This window comes from Lissotriton vulgaris, chromosome 1_2 (assembly GCF_964263255.1).
Source record: "Lissotriton vulgaris chromosome 1_2, aLisVul1.2, whole genome shotgun sequence".
NCBI lineage: Eukaryota > Metazoa > Chordata > Amphibia > Caudata > Salamandridae > Lissotriton > Lissotriton vulgaris.
Window position 1 is genome coordinate 309,246,450 of NC_141686.1, and position 20,403 is coordinate 309,266,852.

Genomic DNA, 20,403 nt, shown 5'->3' on the forward strand with positions numbered 1-20,403 from the left:
GCCTCCAACATGACAACGACACCCGTTGCCACCAGCGATTTCCCCCCCCCCCATCGCCCCTTTCCAGATCTGGTACAAATGCTCTCAAGCTGAAATACAGGGTGCGGAGAGGAAACGGTGTAAGTAGCGGTTGCTGTGTCTTTGTCTGCAGGCCGTACAGAGTGCAAGTAGAGAAGGGTGTAAGAAGCCAGGTGCTGTGACTAAAACATGTCTCTTTGTCTGCAGGCTGTACAGAGGGCATGGAGGGGTGTTAGTAAGGACTGGATGCTATCATTACCCTCTCAGTGTCTTTGTTTGCAGGCCATACAGAGGGCGTGGAGGGGTGTTAGTAAGGAGCGGATGCTATCTTTAACCTCTCACTGTCTTTGTCTGCAGGCTGTATAGAGGGTGTGGAGGGGTGTTTGCAAGGAAAGGATGCATGGTTAACTGTTGTGTAGTTCCTATATTCCCAATAGGCTCTGCGCATTGGAATAACATATCCTATAGATTAGACGTAGGACTGAGGTCGACTAGGTCTCTATCGAATATACTAAACTTAATAGTGAGTGCCAGCTAGCTCAGAGGTCACTAGAAACGTTCTCGAATTCACAATAAGGGATTCGTTTCTGACAACCGCATACACATGACAACTTTGTTTCCCAAGAATAAGAAATATATCTCTAGAGTCGCGGAAACAATAGATAAGTATTTCACTCACTCAATCGTGCGTGCTTCATTTCAACAGAGTTGCAGAGAAATAGAGAGATGGGCGTTTTCAATAAAAAGGGTTTCTTGAACAGTCTTCTTTCTCATGCAAGAGAAAGTGAACTGCTAAAATCGTAATGCAGGCTGCAAAGAATAATGCGTACAGCGAGAACAATATTATAAAATAATACTGTAAGAACATTGTATGGTTTCTAAGCCATATAAAAATACATACATAAATAACAATGAATGTGTAGCCTTGGTTTAGTTTTCTTTGCCCAGAATCTATCCAAGATTTCTCTAGGTTCTAATCAGCTCCATACCTTAGTTAGATTGAAGGAGGTCTGGTTTCTCTGTCTCGGGACTCGATTTTCCAAAACCCCGCAAGGGGAGCTTGGAAACACTGGAACTGGATTCTCGGCAGGAGAAGGGCAGCTTCTTGATCAGTGCGTCAGCTGGAGGGTCGGCTTCCTTTGGCACTTGCTGTAGCGAGCTGTGTCGGGCAAGTAGATAGTCGAACTGCTCCGAACTACTGTGTCTCGCTAGAGCAAGTGAAGGTATATTTATTCCTTGAAGGTGTCTAGGAATGCTATAGTTTGACGTAAAGTCAGGCATAATAACGTCAGGAAAGAACCCCTAGGGATTAGTTGTTCTTTGCAAAGTACATGAGTTCTTGGACAAATCAATATTCAAAAAAGGGGAAGTTCCCTAACTGCTTAAGCCGATTTTCCAAGAAATCGTTGTGACGTTTTCACGGGTGGAAGTAGCCATGCCTGTTTTTGGTCTGCATAAGCTATGTCTAAATAAGGGTTTGATTTCTATGCCTATATTAGGGCAACATGATCTGTACCTATATAAGGGCATGAATCGGGAAAATTCACTCGGAGCCTGTGGGAGGGTAGGCTTGATAAACAGGCGTGGAGGCTGAAGTATGGGTTTGAAAGATGGTTTATTGACAAAAGAGGGAACTGTAGACTGTTGGGATGGGGTCCCTGGACGGTCTTCTTCCTCCGATGAGTCCTGTGAGTTGGAAGGGTTTGATAAGGACAAAGGTGTTGTTCCGCTTCCTGGTTCCCCTTGACCGTGGTGGTCACCCCGGAGGCTCATAGGAGGATAAAGAGAAGAAAAGGAGCCCTCAGACTGTTGTACGATTAAGATTAGGGGTATACTCCCATCACCACACCTTGGTGCTCTATGTTCTTTGGTGTGCCCAGTCTAGTAATAGGTCTTGAGTACCGAAAGCTAAGGGAAAAAAAGAACAAGATAAGGGTAACGAAAATGGGGGAAGGAAAACGGTAGACTCCTTATTGGGAATTAGAGTTATGTGCCTAGGATGAGAAAAAAAGGAAAGGTGCACAATCATGCGACAATGTCAAAGCTCTTGGTTGATAAGGCGTATATTTCACAGAAGGGATTCTCAACTAGCCAAGACTACCCTCCTGTTCACGCTTCTTCCCCGGTACTCCCACCCACTTCTCCTCACTCCCTCTCCCTGATAACCCCGAGCCAAAAACACTCACCGGCTCCGCCGTAACTCTCCTGAGTTACCGCCGCTCCCCAGCCTCCTCCAGACCCCACCAGTTCTCACACCGTCCTCGGGATTTCCTAGCGTCCGGGTATTCAGCAAGTCGGGTCCCGCGTCTTCTCTCTCGGGTCCCGCGTCTTCTCTCTCGGGTCCCGCGTCTTCTCTCAGCAAGTCGGGTCCCGCATCTTCTCCCAGCAAGTCGGGTCCCACATCTTCCCTCTCAGCAAGTCGGGTCCCGCGTCTTCTCTCTCGACGATCCGACTCCAGTGTACTTCCTCTCTCCTCCCCGGCTGATTCTGCCCCTCTGTTATTGGTCCGGGGCTTCTTCTTCCAGTTTGCGGGGGCGGTACTTCCGGGGCATGACTCTGTCCGCGTACCTGTGGAAATAGAGCAAAGGTGTCTGGATGCCGTGGTTCTCTAGATCGCCGTGGAACCATCACCCATGAATGTGGACCTCCCCTTGTTGTTCCTTCGGTAAGGGTCTCTCTCCGCAAGGCACCTTCCTCACATCCCCTTTCCCTTGCTGTCTTTCTTCTAGGGTTTGGTGACTCCTGTGCATATCTAGACAGATAATCAGCGTTCCCTTGGTCTCGCCCGTTTCTATGTCGGGTGTGGAATCTTTAAGGTTGTAACGATAGAAACCACCTCAGAACCCTCTCATTGTGGCCCTTGTTCCTAGCTAACCATTCTAATAGGGCATGGTCTGTGAACAGAGTGAATTCTCTTCCTTCTAGATAATAACGTAAGGTCTCTATTGCCCACTTGATGGCGAGGGCCTCCTTCTCAATAGTTGCATAATTTTTCTCTTGAGGGAAGAGCTTACGGCTAATGTACAAAATTGTTTTTTCTCCCTGGAGTGTCTCTTGCGATAGGACCGCTCCTAACCCCTGGTCGGAGGCGTTTGTTTGCAAAACAAAGGGTCGAGAATAATCTGGACTAACCAGGACAGTCTCCGAGGTCAGAGAATTTTTTAAGGACTCAAAGGAACGTCTCACTTCACTAAGAGGGGATTGCAAAATCTGTTCAGTTTTGCTATTCTTCTGTAGAAGATCAGTCAGAGGAGCTACCATCTGGGAAAACTTAGGGATAAATCTTCTATAGTAACCTAGTAAACCCAGGAACGCTCTCAAATCTTTTTTTGTTTTGGGAAATGGTATAAGGGAAATGGCCGATAGTTTAGACGTCTGTGGTCTTATGACACTTTCCCCCAATAGGTATCCTATATACTTAACAGTTTGAGCAGCCAGATGACTTTTGGCTGGGTTGATTTTTAACCCATGCGCGCCTAAAGTTTGGATGGCTGTGGTGAGATGGGCCAAGTGTTGTTCCCATGTATCGCTATATATCACAATATCATCAATATAAGCCCCGGCAAAACCATCATAAGACCTTAGGATTATATTCATGGCTCTCTGGAATGTTGCAGGTGCCCCATGTAAACCAAAAAGCAACATTCTAAATTGATATAACCTGTCAGGGGTGGAAAAGGCTGTTTTTTCTTTGTCCTCTTCTTTTAAAGGTATCTGCCAGTAACCTTTACACAGATCTAGGGTGCTGATATATTTTGCTCTCCTTATTCTTTCCACCATTTCATCCACTCAGGGAAGAGGATAGGTGTCAAACTCTGAAATCTTGTTTACTTCCCTAAAGTCAATACAGAATCGAATTGACCAATCTGGCTTCAGTACGAGCGCAATGGGAGAATTCCATTCGCTTTTAGATGGTTCTATAATTCCCATCTGCAACATCTTCTGCACTTCCTCTCTTATTGTTTGACGCCTGGCTTCAGGTATGCAATATGGTCTTAGTCTAACCTATTTACCTGGTGGGGTTTTGATTGCGTGTTCAATAAGGTTGGTCATCCCTGGAGTAGTGGAAAAGACAAAACCAAGAGGTTGTAACACCTGGATCAATTCCTATTTCAAAGAATTGGGCAATTCAGGATCAATACATTGATGAAACAGTGGCTCCTGGGGTTCTATGCTATGGATAGATACCGGACCCTGTCCCTCCCATTTCTTTAGCAGATTCACATGATAAACCTGCGAGATTCTTTTGGGGCTGTCTACTTCTATACGATAGGTTACAGGGGTGACTTGTTGGAGCACTGTATAGGGTCCCTGCCACTGTCCCAAAAGTTTCTGATCCGAAGAGGCCATCATGAGTAACACGAGGTACCCTACTTGAAAAGTTCTCAGTTTGGCCCCTTTGTCGTACTGGGTCTTTTGGGCATTCTGTGTGTCTTCTAGATTGTTTCGGACTATGTCTCGAATTTGTCTTAAATGCGTTTTGAGGTTCGAGACGTATTCCGGCAGGGGCTTGGTATCGTCTTGTTCTGTTTCCCACTGCTCCCGAGCCATATCTAGAAGGGTACGCGGTTTATGCCCGTATAGTAACTCAAAGGGAGAGCACCCGGTGCTTTTCTGTTCCTTACACCTGATGGCAAAGAAATCCAAGGGAAGAATGTCTTCCCACCTCCGCGCTTCTAGATCCAACAGTTTTTTCAGGTGGCTTTGATGGTGGCATTATATCTTTCCACCAATCCATCCGTTTGTGGATGATAGGCGCCTGTTCTAATTTGAATTACCCCTAACTGCTTACATGCATCTTTCATCATTTTGGAGACAAAAGGAGGTCCCTGATCAGATAAGATCGCTTTGGGAAATCCTACCCGAGAAAAAACTCCGATCATGGCTTTGGCTATATTGGCGGTGTCAGGTCGGCGAAGTGGTATAGCCTCAGGGAACCTAGTAGCATAGTCAACCATAACCAGTACGTATCTATACCCACTTCTAGAAGGTAGCAGGGGTCCAATGATATCCATGCCTATTCTACTATAAGGGTCATTGATAATGGGAAGAGGTTGTAACGGGGCCCTAGGAGGATGTTAACGGCTGTGCCGTTGACAAATAGGACATTCCCTGCAGTATTTCTTTACTTGCTGATATATCCCTGGCCAGTAAAATTTCTCTACAATAGTTTTCGCGGTTTTATCAGCACCAAAATGACCCCCTAAAAGGTGACTATGTGCAAGATATAATACCTTTTCTTGAAAGGGTTCTGGTATTAACAACTGGGCTTTCTGGTCAGAACTGCCTTTTCGATACAATAAGCCATTCTTAGTGAAGAAATAAGGACCTACATGTTGTGGGTCTTCATCCTCAAGTGCTTTTTTCCATGCCTTCTGAAGTACAGGGTCCTCTCGCTGGGCAGCATGAAAGTTTCGGTCTGTTTCCCATGGGTTTTCTACCGGAACGACGGGCATTACCAGGGGATTTCCCCCTTTTTCGGCCCTTCTCCGTCTTCGGCTTTTCCGGGGTTTAGTAGACGGCCACTACTTTTCCGTGTCTTTAGAGAAAGGAGCTGTGGCTAACCATTCATCCTCAGCCAAATCTGACTCCTGTAGCAACTGGGGCAGCTTAGCGTAATCATTACCTAGGATGGCTTGTTCCGGTAGCCGAGGTATCAGACCTACAGTTAGGGATGTACCTTGATATTGAGGATGTTAAATGAGCACCCTAGCAGCGGGGTACGGTTTGGTGTCCCCATGTACACATTTAATGGCCATTCCCTCTATGGGACCTATACTTTTACCTAAGTCTTGGGGCCTGACTACACTATGCAAACACCCTGTGTCAGCTAAGGCGGTAACTGGTTGCCCATTCACAGAGATGGTGCACTTGTAAGGGGGAAGTTTCTTGTCTGGGGGAGAGCAATAGTAATTGCGAGCCATCCCTATTTCTATAGGCTTTTCTCTTTGTGGACAAAATCTAGCTATATGTCCCATCCCTCCACATTGGAAACACTGGTGTCCCGTCACAGGGGGTCGAATGAACGGAATATTTGGCACAGGGGCACTGGGAATGAGAGTAAGTGGTTCAGGTTTCTTGGCTAAAGGAGGTCTTGATGGCCGATGGAGTGGGTGTCCCCCTGTTTTCCCTGCGTTTTCTTCTCATCCCTTTTGAAAGTTCTGTGCCCTGCTATAAGCACTAGCTATTTCTACTGCTGTTTTTAGGGTGAGGTTAGCTTGCTGTCGGACCCAACGTTGATTGGGTGGATGAAGGGATGTTAGGTATTGTTCAAGGGAAATTTTTGCCATAATCCCATCCTTATCTGTAGTGGCGGGTTTTAGCCAACGGTCCGCCATGTCCTTTACTCTAAAGTACGAGGCGCGAGGCGTCTCCTGAGGTTCTTCTTTCATTTGCCTTATTTTAATCTGTAGGTTTCATTGTCTATTCCTAGTCTCTCTAGATGCATTTTTTTATTTCTGCATAGGGGACTGTTCCTTGGAGGCGAGCAGCCTGGTAGGCAGCTTGTAGGTCTCCTGATAGCAGTGGTACAAAATACTGACCCCATTTGTCTGCGGGCCATGAGGCTGCACTTGCCATGCGTTCAAAATTACTGAAAAAGAAATCCGGATCTTCTCCAGCTACGTATCGTTGTAGGACGACTGACGGTAGGGTTGTGGGACCTCGTTGTTGTCCTAGGACTGCGGTAAGTTTGTCCATAGCGGTCCCTTGGGTCTGTCCTTGTCCAGCGAGTACTTGTTGTAACTTATCTGGGTCTTCCTCTACCACATTCAAAAAGCGTTCCATGACTTTCCCCAAATGTTCCTGGTTTTCGGCCATCTTTGCTAGGGCAGCCTCCATTTCGCCTTTGTATCCTACTTCTGACACCACTTGTGGGAGGGCAGGCTTGATAAACAGGTGTGGAGGCTGAAGTATGGGTTTGAAAGATGGTTTATTGACAAAAGAGGGAACTGTAGACTGTTGGGATGGGGTCCCTGGACGGTCTTCTTCCTCCGATGAGTCCTGTGAGCTGGAAGGGTTTGATGAGGACAAAGGTGTTGTTCCACTTCTTGGTTCCCCTTGACCGTGGTGGTCATCCCAGAGGCTCATAGGAGGATAAAGAGAAGAAAAGGAGCCGTCAGACTGTTGTACGATTAAGATTAGGGGTATACTCCCATCACCACACCTTGGTGCTCTATGTTCTACGGTGTGCCCAGTCTAGTAATAGGTCTTGAGTACCGAAAGCCAAGGGAAAAAAAGAACAAGATAAGGGTAACGAAAATGGGGGAAGGAAAACGGTAGACTCCTTATTGGGAATTAGAGTTATGTGCCCAGAATGAGAAAAATAGGTGCACAATCATGCGACAATGTCAAAGCTCTTGGTTGATAAGGCATATATTTCACAGAAGGGATTCTCAACTAGCCAAGACTACCCTCCTGCTCACGCTTCGTCCCCGGTACTCCCACCCACTTCTTCTCCCTCCCTCTCCGTGATAACCCCGAGCCGAAAACACTCAGCGGCTCCGCCGTAACTCTCCTGAGTTACGGCCGCTCCCCAGCCTCCTCCGGACACCACCAGTTCTCACACCAGCTTTCTTCACCGTCCTCAGGATTTCCTGGCGTCCGGGTATTCAGCAAGTCGGGTCCCGCGTCTTCTCTCTCGGGTCCCGCGTCTTCTCTCAGCAAATCGGGTCCCGCGTCTTCTCTCAGCAAGTCGGGCCCTGCGTCTTCTCTCTCGACGATCCCACTCCAGCGTTCTTCCTCTCTCCTCCCCGGCTGATTCTGCCCCTCTTATATTGGTCCCGGGCTTCTTCTTCCGGTTTGCGGGGGTGGTACTTCCGGGGCATGACTCTGTCTGCGTCCCTGTGGAAATAGAGCAAAGGTGTCTGGATGCTGTGGTTCTGTCGATCGCCGTGGAACCATCACCCATGAATGTGGACCTCCCCTTGTTGTTCCTTCGGTAAGGGTCTCTCTCCGCAAGGCATCTTCCTCACAGAGCCTAAAACGCCACAGAACATAACCTCTGTGTCTTAGTTTACAGGCTGTGCTGGGTATGAGAAGAGAAGGGTGTAAGGAGAAGGGTGCTGTGATTAAAATTTGTATATTTGTCTGCAGGCTGTATAGAGGGCTAACAGAGGTGTTAGTAAGGAGCAAATGCTATGGTTAACATCAGTGTCTTTGTTTGCAGGCTGTAGAGAGTGCTTGGAGGGGTGTTTGTAAGGAGCGGATGCTATCATTAACCTCTCAGTGTCTTTGTTTACAGTCTGTACATAGTGCTTGGAGGGGTGATTGTAAGGAGTGGATTCCATAGTTAACCTCTCTGTGTCTTTGTTTACAGGCTGTACAGAGGGTGTGGAGGGGTGTAAGTGAGGAATGGATGCTCTGATTAACTTCTATGTCTTTGTTTGCAGGCTGTATAGAGGGAGTGTGGGGTGTTTGTAAGGAGTGGATGATATTGTTAACCTCTCAGTGTCTTTGTCTGCAGGCTGTACAGAGGGTGTGGAGGGGTGTTTGTAAAGAGTGGATGCTATAGTTAATCTCTCTGTGTCTTTGTTTACAGGCTGTACAGAGGGTGTGGAGGGGTGATTGTAAGGAGTGGATGCTATAGTTAACCGCTATGTGTCTTTGTTTACAGGCTGTACAGTGGGAGTGGAGGGGTAATTGTAAGGAGTGGATGCTATAGTTAACCTCTCTGTGTCTTTGTTTACAGGCCATACAGAGTGCTTTGGAGGGGTGTTAATAAGGAGCGGATGCTATGGTTAACCTCTCAATTTTGTCTGCAGGCCGTACAGAAGGCGTGGAGGGGTGTTAGTAAGGAGCGGATGCTATCATTAACCTCTATACGTCTTTGTTTACAGGTTGTACAGAGGGTGTGGAGGTGTTTTTGTAAGAAGTGGATGCTTTAGTTAACCTCTCTGCGTCTTTGTTTACAGGCTGTACAGAGGGTGTGGAGGGGTGTTAGTAAGGAGCGGATGCTATGGTTAACCTCTCAGTGTCTTTGTTTACAGGCTGTACAGAGGGTGTGGAGGGGTGATTATAAGGAGTGAATGCTATAGTTTACCTCTGTGTCTTTGTTTACAGGTTGTACAGAGGGTGTGGAGGGGTGTTTGTAAAGAGTGGATGCTATCATTAATCTCTTAGTGTCTTTGTCTGCAGGCCGTACAGAAGGCGTGGAGGGGTGTTAGTTAGGAGCGGATGCTATCATTAACCTCTATACGTCTTTGTTTACAGGGTGTACAGAGGGTGTGGAGGGGTGTTAGTAAGGAGCGGATGCTATGGTTAACCTCTCAATGTCTTTGTCTGCAAGCCGTACAGAAGGCGTGGAGGGGTGTTAGTTAGGAGCGGATGCTATCATTAACCTATATAGGTCTTTGTTTACAGGCAGTATAGAGGGTGTGGAGGAGTGATTGTAAGGAGTGGATGATATGATTAACCACTCAGTGTCTGTATTTGCAGGCTGTACAGACGGTGTGGAGGGGTGTTTGTAAGGAGTGGATGCTATAGTTAACCTCTCTGCGCCTTTGTTTACAGGCTGTGCATAGGGTGTGGAGGGGTGTTTGTAAAGAGTGGATGCTATAGTTAACCTCTCCTTGTCTTTGTCTGCTGCCCATACAGAGGGCATGGAGGGGTGTTAGTAAGAAGTGGATGCTATCATTAACCTCTCTGTGACTTTGTCTCCAGGCCGTATAGAGGGCGTGGAGGGGTGTTAGTAAGGAGGGCACGCTATGGTTAACCTCTTATTTTCTTCGCTTGCAGGCTCTCCAGATTATGATTGGCCTGTTTTGCGTCTTCTATGCAGTGATGTCCTGCTTCATTCAATATGGGCCCGTGTTCTACACCGGGAGCGGGTTCTGGACTGGGATCCCGGTGAGTAGATGCTGAGGGCGGGACTATAAAAGGGGGTGGACCAGACTTGTGAAACAAGATTATTGAAGGGGAGGAACTAGGAGTGAATGTTATCTCAGTCAAACACTTGAAGGGAACCTATGAGTCTGCTTTTCATGGCCATGGGATCTAGCTGGCAGTTTATAGGTTAAAGCATCCTTCCCCCTGTTTTCACTCTGAGCTGAAGCACCCCCTCACTGAGAGAGGTAAGCCTTCCCTGAACGAGAGCTCTGAGAGGTAAGTGGACACAGGAGTCTTGGTAAGGACAGGAAAACTTGCAGATCAAGAGAGCAGTAAGGCGAGAACCTCCACATGCAGAGAGGCAACTGAGAGCTGGAGAGTCTGTAGGGACTGATTAGGAAGGTGGTGTAAATTAAATTGGGAAATTGAGGTTTTATTCCGTTCAAAAATCTGAAGATTTGAACTTCCATTTTTAAAACCATCATATATTTTTAGACTTTCGCCTTCCCCCAACCTGCCTCTCTCGTTTTTTTATTTTTTATTTTTGTTTAATTTACATAAAAAGCAAGTTTATCTTGTGCCTCCTTGCTCCACCCTCCCCTGTTCACAGCAGCAGACTTCTTTTGTTCCACTGAGACTATACATCATGTTAAAATTCTTGTTATTTTGACTCCTTGAAAGTCCATGCCAACATCTCAATGTTCTTTCTGGATAGCCTACCCTGAAAGCAGCAGTGGATGTGCCCTCTGGCATCTATTAGCACACCCCTCTGTGTGACCCTTTCGCAGTCTTTGTGACTCACTGAGGACCTTTTCGTACTACTTGGAGTAAGTCTTTCTCAAGCTTCCCCCGGCCTGTCCTTTTAGTATTATCTCATAGCTGCAAGGGCCATGTTATCCCTAACGACTGAAAGGGGAGAGGGCCTTTGTGCATATGGGATGCACAGTGATGGTAAGGTGTGTGTCCGTGTGAGCCTGCCTGTTTCCAGGAGTCCTGTACAGTCAGAAGTTACTAGGCAGTGCCCTGGTGAGCACCAATATTTACCACTAGTGTCCCACACTCACCAGTACTACTGCTCTGCAGTTGGATCAGGTTCCTTCCTTCCTTGGGGGCTGGGGAGGCCCTGGTAAGGTCCAATCAGTACTAAAACTTAAATGAAAAATAGGTCTTTTCTCTATAGTAGAGACAAGAGTACTAAAACAGCGAACCCTCTGAAAACTAGAATGTGTCCGCTGACTCTGGGCGTGAGATATGATGGCAGACGTCGTGGCCTAGGTTTTTCACTAGGGGCTGACTGTGGGTTGTCTCCAATCTTCACAACTAGTTGGTCTCTGACTGTCTACAAGGGCTTTGTTCTATAATTCGAGCATGTCCTAAGGATTGGGATGCAGTGCTTTGGGGCCAAATCCATATACTGGTTCTACCTTTGGTACCAGGCTTCGCAGCTCAGTGGGCTAATGCCTCAGTTGATGAGTTTGCAGTATCAAAAATTAAACTGGGCCACAAATGCCAGAACCCATCTCCCACATAACTAGGTCCACCTCTAGGAAAGGGCATGTGCAGTTGAGGAGTTTCCAAATTGCATTGCCTAGAGCAGTGGTTCAGTGGATATCTTCCGGTTTCCATGTCCAGTTCAGTACCCAAGTCACTGAAGCCCGACAACCAGTTAAGGACGCAACTAGTCATCTTTACTATGAGAATCCATTCAACAGTTGGCCAGCACGCCTTGCAGTACTTAAACGTTGAGGCCCATGTTCCTATTTACCTGTTATGTTCCGATTGTTCTGGCAGTAGGAATACCCACAGGACATGGTCATTTATGGTTAGGACTTGAGCCTGGCATCACCTGTTGATGACTCGACCTGTATAAGGTATGAGCTTCAAGCTGTTCTGTATCAACACAGTCTTCCACCGCCAGAATACATGAGACTGTGCTCAGAGCCTGAAGTCAGACCAGCCACTGGTACTTCTGGGACTGGGAAAGGGGGTGGCATGGGTACTGTTAGACCTGGCACCTTGGCGTGAGTCTCCCTTCCACATTTTGCTGATGTGCCTCAGATGTTTTGCTGGTGTTAGCTGCTCAGGGCACTGCGCCATGGCCAATCCGTGCCGCAGTGAAAGTGCTCCCAATGTAGAGTGTACCGGTGATTGATTTCCATGATTGGCTCATTTGACTTACTGTTAGTCCCCAGTAAAGTGCACCAGGAGTGCCAGGGCTTGTAAGGGCAAATGCTGTTAGTGGGCCTGCAGCGCTGGTTGCGCCACCCACAGAACCAGCCTTTTAAAATATGTCTAGGGTCTGCCACTGCAGAACCTGCGTGCAGTCTGGTACTGTCATGCTGGCTGGGCAAGTGCACACACTTGCCAGCCCCTCAACCTTCCCGTTACTTCATGTAAGTGTTAGGGTTTGTGCACAGCAAAGAGCATGTCCCCTCTCATTGCACTAGTGGTCTCTGTAATAGCTCTCTTTAAACATACTATTGAAAGCCTTTCTTGTTATCTCAGCCCCTCCCTAAGACTTCTGTGTATGTTGCTCAATGTATTCACAAGTTTGGACATTGCTGTCTTGTTTTCACATTGGACCTTGTTTTTACCAAGGCTTATTTAGAGCACTCCTCCCTAGGCCATGTGTTACTTCAACTCATTAGCATAATAACTGAAGCTCTGCATACCTGCTTGTGAGAACCACACCCAGTTTTTCGAACCACACCCAGCTCTTCTAACCACACCCAGCCCTGTCTATAAAAGGCAGCCCCCGAGCCTCACCCAGTGCTTGTGCTCGTCTACCTCACACTTACCTAAGAACAGATCCTTCGGCGCTGGCACACCTGCTCTCTCCAGACCTTCATTGGCTTCAACGGGCACGGCTGCTGGCTCTTCCTTCTTCCAGTTTCCGGCTCCTTCTTGCCTCAGCCCCTCTTCTGTCCACTGCAATCGACCTGCAAAACAGAAAGAGGACAAGGTTAGACTGATCAGTATCCCTTTTCAGCAACAAGTAAGTGCAAAACTTTTTATTACCTGAAAGAACTTTATCGGCAATTTCTGGATTCATGTAAAGACAATTTGGAACAAGATATCTCCCACGAACTTTGTGGTTCAAACCCTTTGTTACAAGAATAATTTGTGGAACTTTGTGAAATAAACATTGTTTTACATGGAACTTTTTAATAAACGAACAGAGAAAACCATTGACAGCAAGGCAAACAGTAAATCAAGGACTTGCACAAATTACCTGCTGTATTTTGCTGTAAAAGTACAGTATTCGTTTTATAAAAAGTATGGAAATGTGTGAAAAGTGAGTTTGCTATTACGAATTTAGGCTTTAGTTATATTAAGGTGAATGTTATATGTTGGTAATTCTGATAATGATATTCGTTTGATTTTACAGAAGTTTTACAGTAATAGAAAGCACATCCCAGAACAGTAACACATTCCAACCTGGAAGCTAGAGACCAGGATCCAAGAGGTACTTTTAGAAGAGAATTTCTAATAGATTAAGGGATAGTCAGGAACACATTTAGGGATAGGTTGCACTTATCTGTTCTTTGTTTATGTTTCATTAGGCACCAGTTTCTACAGAAGTCAGAGAGGGCCGCAGATTTTAGCAGCACTTCTACAGTGGAAACGCAAGAACTGTGTTGTCTCTCTTTTTTATATTTTATCCACTTCCCCCTTCCCTTGAGCTTCTGGTTCTTAGTGCACTGTTTAAAACTAGTGTGCTGGAACAAGCAGTTTCAGGGTGAGGTCGGACTGTCTTTAACCTCCATCAGAACCGAACAGAAACTCAGGTGAGCTGGGCTTTGACAGTAAGTCACCCCTATGGTAGGCCCTAGGGCAGGGTGCATTGTAAGCATAAGGTAGGACATGCCCTGATGTGTGTGGCATGTCCTAATAGTGAATTACAGCCATTTTCGTTTTTCACTATTGTAAGGCTACCTGTTCCCATGGGCCAGAATGGTCAGCTGGAATTATTACACTCTATAATCCCAGCAGGCTCAGGGAACATGGTGGAAAGTTAAGTTTAGTATGCCTGAACTCCGAATAATAAAATACTTCTTTTAGTAAAGTTTATGTTAATATCCTGTGTTTGCAAATACTACTTTTTAGAAAGTTAGTATTTGCTTGCCTAGCCATTTCAGCCCGCCTCTGAACTTATGTGTATCTGCTGTCTGGTTTCTGTGAATGACAGGGCTGGGGATGACAGGTGGTGTATAGAGGGATTACACCAGGATGGGTGGTGGGAGTGCCCCTTGACTCTGAATAGGGCTGAGCTCTGCCACCACAATGCTGGCTCCACCCCCTGGGGAGCGACTGATGGCTCTGCCCTGCACCTGGCCCAGGAAGAGGGAAGACTGTCAACAGAGTGCTCCTGGCTGTACTTGTCCCCACAATGCTGGCTCCACCTCCTGTGGAGCATCTGATGTGCCTGCCCTGCTCACTGAAAGGAGAGACCAGAGTTTGCCAAACAAAGTGCTCAGAGACTGAAAGAAACTATGCAAAGGCCCCCCTGGCCTGCCAAGACAAAAGAAAAGCTGTATAAAAGTAGGAGCCCTGCTCCTAGCAAACCAGATCCTGTTTTCCCACAACGAACCTCTGCCCAACTAGAAGGACCAAGAAGAAGCTGAAGAACTGGCCTGCAGTTTGCCTTGCTGAGGAAGGAGAGGAGAAGACCTAAGAGGACTTTGCTTTATTGTGCTGAGAACTATCTCCAAGGGCTTGACTGAGCTTGCCCCCTGAACAGAACCCCAGGACCAGTGGGTTCCTTGTGTCTTCGCTCATCTGTTAAATCGAGCTGTGTGTTCTTCCCGCCGGAGCTGAGACTGCGCCCCCTCGCCCCCTCCTAGGGCAGTGGCACCCAGAAGCTTGCCTGCCTTTCTACCCGTTGAGAGCCCCGCTCGTGTAGAGCCGCTCTCTGCCCCTCAGGTCAGGCCGCCTGCTCTTCTGTCACTCCGCCCGCTCTTGGTGCGCGCCAAAGTGCTCTCTCGCCCCTCCCGCCGGAATTCCCCTTCGGAGAGCGATCTACGCCCAGATAGCCGCCCGTACATCTGAACGTACCCGGCTGCCCCGCTTTGCCTCCCAAGTCACGATACAGGCCACGCCGCCCTCCTGAGGTGACCCCCAGTACCGTCCGTACTGGAGGTCGTGGGCCGCGCCTACCTGTGAGAACAACGATTCAGAAAAGGGGGGTGGTGATGAACAGAGTGTCTGAATTAAGCAGACCACTCTTACCCAGTCCAAAGATCAGGGCTTGATCCATCACCGTTATTTATCTCACTGCACCATCCCAGCTCAGAACCTGGCTATATGCAAATCAGTCTGTCCCTGGCCCAGTGCATAATGGGAACAGGGCAGACTAAACTACCAAGCCAATTCTTCACCAGAAAGGAGACAAGCTACCGGGGACCTGTTTCTGGCATTTCAGCCGTCTTCGGCCCGGCTTGTTTGAATCCTGATGGTGCAGTGAGAAAGGGACTCATGTCTGAGTATACCCTGCCACACCTATAGTGGCCAAAAACGATTCAGAAAAGGGGGTGGTGATGAACAGAGTGTCTGAATTAAGCAGACCACTCTTACCCAGTCCAAAGATCAGGGCTTGATCCATCACCGTTATTTATCTCACTGCACCATCCCAGATCAGAACCTGGCTATATGCAAATCAGTCTGTCCCTGGCCCAGTGCATCATGGGAACAGGGCAGACTAAACTACCAAGCCAATTCCTCACCAGAAAGGAGACAAGCTACCGGGGACCGGTTTCTGGCATTTCAGCCGTCTTCGGCCTGGCATGCTTACCTGTGAGAACACACCTGCTGATCCAAAGAGACCCGGAGATACGCTGGTGCCACGAAGCATACTAACAGAGTATGTATCGTCCCCCCTGGCACAGGCGTGGGGACCGGGGCACCCAAAAAACCTCAACCGCCTACCAGCGCTGTGCTCACCACGGACTCAGGGTCCGCAACGTTCTGTTTTACCCAGGAGCACTGTGCGCTTACAGCTGATACCAGGTACATGCCTACCCTCCCAAAGCTACACGCCGCTGATGTGAGGCGAGTACTATGAGGGACAGCCGCTGTTCAGTCTGGAGTGCAGGTCGCACAGAAATAGTACGACTCGTACCCCGCGCACCGCGAGACGCGTGCATATTAGAAGGGCTTCCTTGTGCGATGCTCTCCGAGTACGCCAGAGAGCTACGGAGCTCCCAACTTGCCATGACCCACAATAGGAGACCAGAATTGGCTGCCAGGTTTTGTTGAGACATTATTCTAGTAATTGAACATCGAGAACTAAGCCTCTTTAAGAACTACAAAGAACACTTGCCATTTTTAAATACTGTGGCCCCAATTTGAAAACGTTATAAAAGGTCTTGTGATAATTCTGCCTACCTACATATATTTTTATATAAAGAATATGTATTTTTATAGAATTACCGCCTGGTGTCTATTTGTGGGGGTAATCAGTGTATTTACTGTGTATAATTACAAATGCTTAACTGACACATCGCCCTGAAGTTTACCCTTGACTGCTCGCGTCACGCAACCTAAAGGGTGAGCAGGGGTTATTCTGAGGAGTGAGTCCCTTGCCCTAATTAGAGGATAGGGTCCCTGATTGTCACAAGTGCCTACCTGTGCCAACCAGAGACCCCCAATTCTAACATTGGACGCAGCGGAAGGGATTGTAAATTTGCATTTGTGATTTATGTACAGTAAATTATTGATCACCACATAGTGAGAGCAGACCTATAACACAGCCACATATTTCTGTTTTTTAATGTTGTTGAGAGATCTCCCATTATAGAAGCCATGCCTGGCTCCCTCTCTGCCGGAAGGGCACCCTCCATAATCTCCGGGATTGATGAAGTAGATTGGGAACACCGGGGACTGGAGGGCTACACAGTAGGACAGTTGAGAGCGGTCTGTCAAAAATTCAGAGTTGCCCTAACAGGATGCAAAAAGAAAGACCAATTCATCAAGGCGCTGAGAGTCTGGAAGGAGTCAAGAGAGCCACAGAATGCAGTGGTAATGGAACCACCAGAAGGCATTGTGGATTTCCACAGAGGCCTGTCGCCAGAGGAGCTGGCAGACAGGGCAGCAGATAGGGCAGCAACCAGGGCACATGAAGTGGAGATGGCAAAATGAAATGGACAAATGGAAATGGAGAAACAAAGATTGGCAATGGAAGAAAAGAAGCTCCAGATGGAGCATGATGTGAGTTTGAAGGAGTTGGAGCTGAAGGCGAAATGTTTGGAAACAACTCCTCCTGGTGGCAGCACAACGCCGGTGCAGGTAGAGTCAAGGGTGTACATGCCTAAAGATGTGGTATACCAAGTAAAGACGAATACCAATTCAAGCAAAGATCAAACAGATCCAAACCAAATGAACCAGTTCAATGCAGTTTTACCTCATGTGTAGTCTTTGCCTCCCACCTGTCGATCCTCCTTGATCCAGAAATGACTGTCCAAAGGCCCCAGTCAAGGCTAGCAGCCGCCAGGAAGATCAGAGTTGGAGAGCTGAAAAATCACCTTGGACCACGAGCAACACTAATCTCATCAGGTGGTGCACTCCTCAGTGAAGTTCGTCTTAACAACCTGATCTCCTCCCCCAGTCAGACTGCAAACCTTTGATGGGGCACCACGTTGGGCGCCAATTTGTGGAGCAGATTAATCTGTAACCTGCTGGTGCAGGGATCACCACTTCACCACACGTTCTTATCAAGTAAGGAGGAAACGACACTGGAGCAAAATACAAACCATGGGTAGTTTATTCAATCATTCAGGAATGGGTCTCCATCCGATCAGTAACATCAAGATACCGAGGATAGAACACACTGAACTATGGTTACATGGGTTTATATAGTGAAAACCACAGACAAGAAAGGCCTACAGGTAAATAAGGCTCTGGGATGAACAAACAAATGAGACAATCTGTAAGAATCAACAACCTTGGTGCCTTGTGTAACTGTTGCATCTTGAGGCTGCACAACAAGATAGGATTATCTGAACAAACTTTATCTAAGGCTTTAGTATTGTTTAAAATACACACGAAACCCACAGTGCAGACATCAGCTGTTCTTTTGTGCTGACTTTGCATGTTTACACAGCCTACAATGTCTCAACTTTAGCTTTGTGACCTAATGTTTATGCAGGTGGCGTCGGGGACAGAGTCAGGCTGAAAAACAGGTCAAAGGTGAGTATAGATGACGCATAGCTGAATCAGAAAACGAGAGATTCAGATTTAAAGGTTTCACAGGCTGATTTAATTGCCAGTGTGGTGGCAGCATTGACTACTGCTTCTCTATAAGATTTGGACGGTCCTGGTGGGCAATAAATAAGGAGTCCAGAGAACATAAAATATCAGTTAGAGCCACTTTAAAAATGGCACTTTTGCAGTCTGGAAGGGTTTCCTGAGTGAGACTACATGTATAGATAGCTTCATAACTCACTGCAAACCCATCCTCCCCTCGCCGGTTCCTCCATTCACATTTCCCATGGCATAACCTGTAGGGATAGCCAAGGCGAGGATAGCGACACAATCTTAAGAGAGACAGGTCTCTGTCAAAAATAAAATGTCAAGAGAGTGCTTGGCTAATATATCAAATACTTCCACATAATATTTGGCTATGGTACACAGTTTGAACTGCTGTCTTTATATTCTTTAAGGTATGAGGGGCCATGTGAGCCATAGTTAGCCCTAAAATTGTACTGGCTGCAATAAGCGGAGCTAGTAATGGGAGACCAGCTGTGGTTCCTGCACAGAGAGATGCTCCCCTGCATGGCAACCAGGGTCTCACATGGATAGACTGGCCTATGGTGGGGCAAATAGGCATAGTGCCTGGCTCTTAGTGACATCCGTGCGCAGACTGGCTTGTCTTTTGGAGCGCCTTTGGTGCGTCTTCTGCCCTTCCGTGCCACAGCATGCATGAAGTACCTGGGGGGCACAACTGGTTCCTCCCAGGCATGCCGCTGATTTGAGGAAGCAAGCCAATCAGAGCGCGGCACCGCCGTAACAGCAGACTGTCCCAAAAAGGTAAAAAAATGTCACACAGGAAAGTAAAACCAGCACACAGCACAAATAAGTGTAAGTACAAACGGAATCTGCCTCAGCAATCCTAGGTCGAGCAGCTCCACTCCGTACTACGCTCTCTCCCAGCCTAGTCATTTATCCTACTTCAGTGGCCAAGGCAGGTAGCCAGATTTAGAAAAACTTTTTCTCAAGGAGGGCATCTTCTGGTGTTGCCCAAGCTTTCTCAGGCTTTCAAGCCAGGAGTAGCAGGTGAAACAATGTAAGAGTCATCTAAATGATGTTGTTGATTAGAGATTAGACAGGGCCATGCAGGTCATGTGAACAACAGCAGCACAGGAAGATATACATCAGTGGGTTTTGTTACCAGACGTAAACCTCTTGTTAACAACAGGAATGGAATGGCAGACTCCACAGCCACCAAGCAGAGTCAGTTTCGGAGGGACCTGGCATGAAGGAGGGTATGCAGGCTGGAGGTTCAACCTTCTACAAAGCTAGTGTTCTGAAAAGAGGGTCACCATCTCTTTTCTTTTAAAAACAAACTGTATTAAGCATGACAAAGTGATATCAAGTTGTCGTACCAGATATAACATGGCATTTTCTTTTTCTGAATTGTAACACAGATATGGCAAAGGACTGCTCGTTGATGTGGGATACTGGAGACTTACAGACAGGGGGCTTCCTCCTTTCAGAAACCATTTTAGAGATAGGTCTAAAACAAAGCGCTGAAGGCTTCTAGCCGTGTCACCTCGAGGAGCACTCCGCAACAGAAGATGCATCAACTGGATTCAGCGAATCAGAGCCCCGTCCACGGGAAGACGGCACAATTTCGGGCCAGGCTCATGCACATCACGGGAGCCGTCACTACATGGCACAGTACCCCGGAGGAGATGACCCTGCTTGTGCCCAGACTCCTACACGCGACAGTTGGCTACTGTCTGTTCCCATCGAGGGCACCACTACTGGGGGCGAGCCTTCGGGACGGATCTGCACATACTGACTCAGGCAGCGCTGCTGGGTTCAAGACCCTAGTGGCCGCTGACCCGAACAGTGCCCTATTTCCCCCACATCACCGGAATTAAACGATGCCTCTGAGGAGACCTCAGATACAGGATATGTACAACAGTAACAGTGGGCAGCTTCGTCCTCACCGTTTGAGGTAGCTTTTGGACCGCAGTGAGATCATTCTTGCGGAAACCAAAAATCGGCTAAATCTGATCCCTCAAAATGGCGGATTTCGTCCACTACTTCATGGAGGTCATTATATGTTCTCTATTGACCCTAAGTACTCCCTTAAACGTCTGATCCTCGTCACCTCGATTGGACTCCCCTTATCTCAGATATTTGCACCGCTTATTGCCAACTCCTTATTGTTACGATTTTGTGAGCTAAATAAGCCTGACCTTAAAATGGTGGCTCCATAAGCAATGGGGGGCACACTCTTACTGAACTTGTTATGAAGCGCACGGCAAGTGAGATTTATATGCAAGCGTTATGGATGCATTGCACTCAGCCTTTAGGAGAGTTCAATTAAGGGGACAA

At 47.4% G+C, this 20,403-nt stretch overlaps 1 protein-coding gene across 1 annotated transcript in view; it reads left to right on the forward strand.

Annotated features, from left to right (window-relative positions):
• LOC147736579 (transmembrane protein 176B-like) overlaps positions 1-20,403 on the forward strand; it is an 86,599-nt gene that overhangs the window by 45,424 nt on the left and 20,772 nt on the right. The window contains exon 3 of the mRNA XM_086953322.1: positions 9,754-9,864. Coding sequence (XP_086809448.1) covers positions 9,754-9,864 — 111 coding nt within the window. The remainder of the gene's footprint in view (positions 1-9,753; positions 9,865-20,403) is intronic.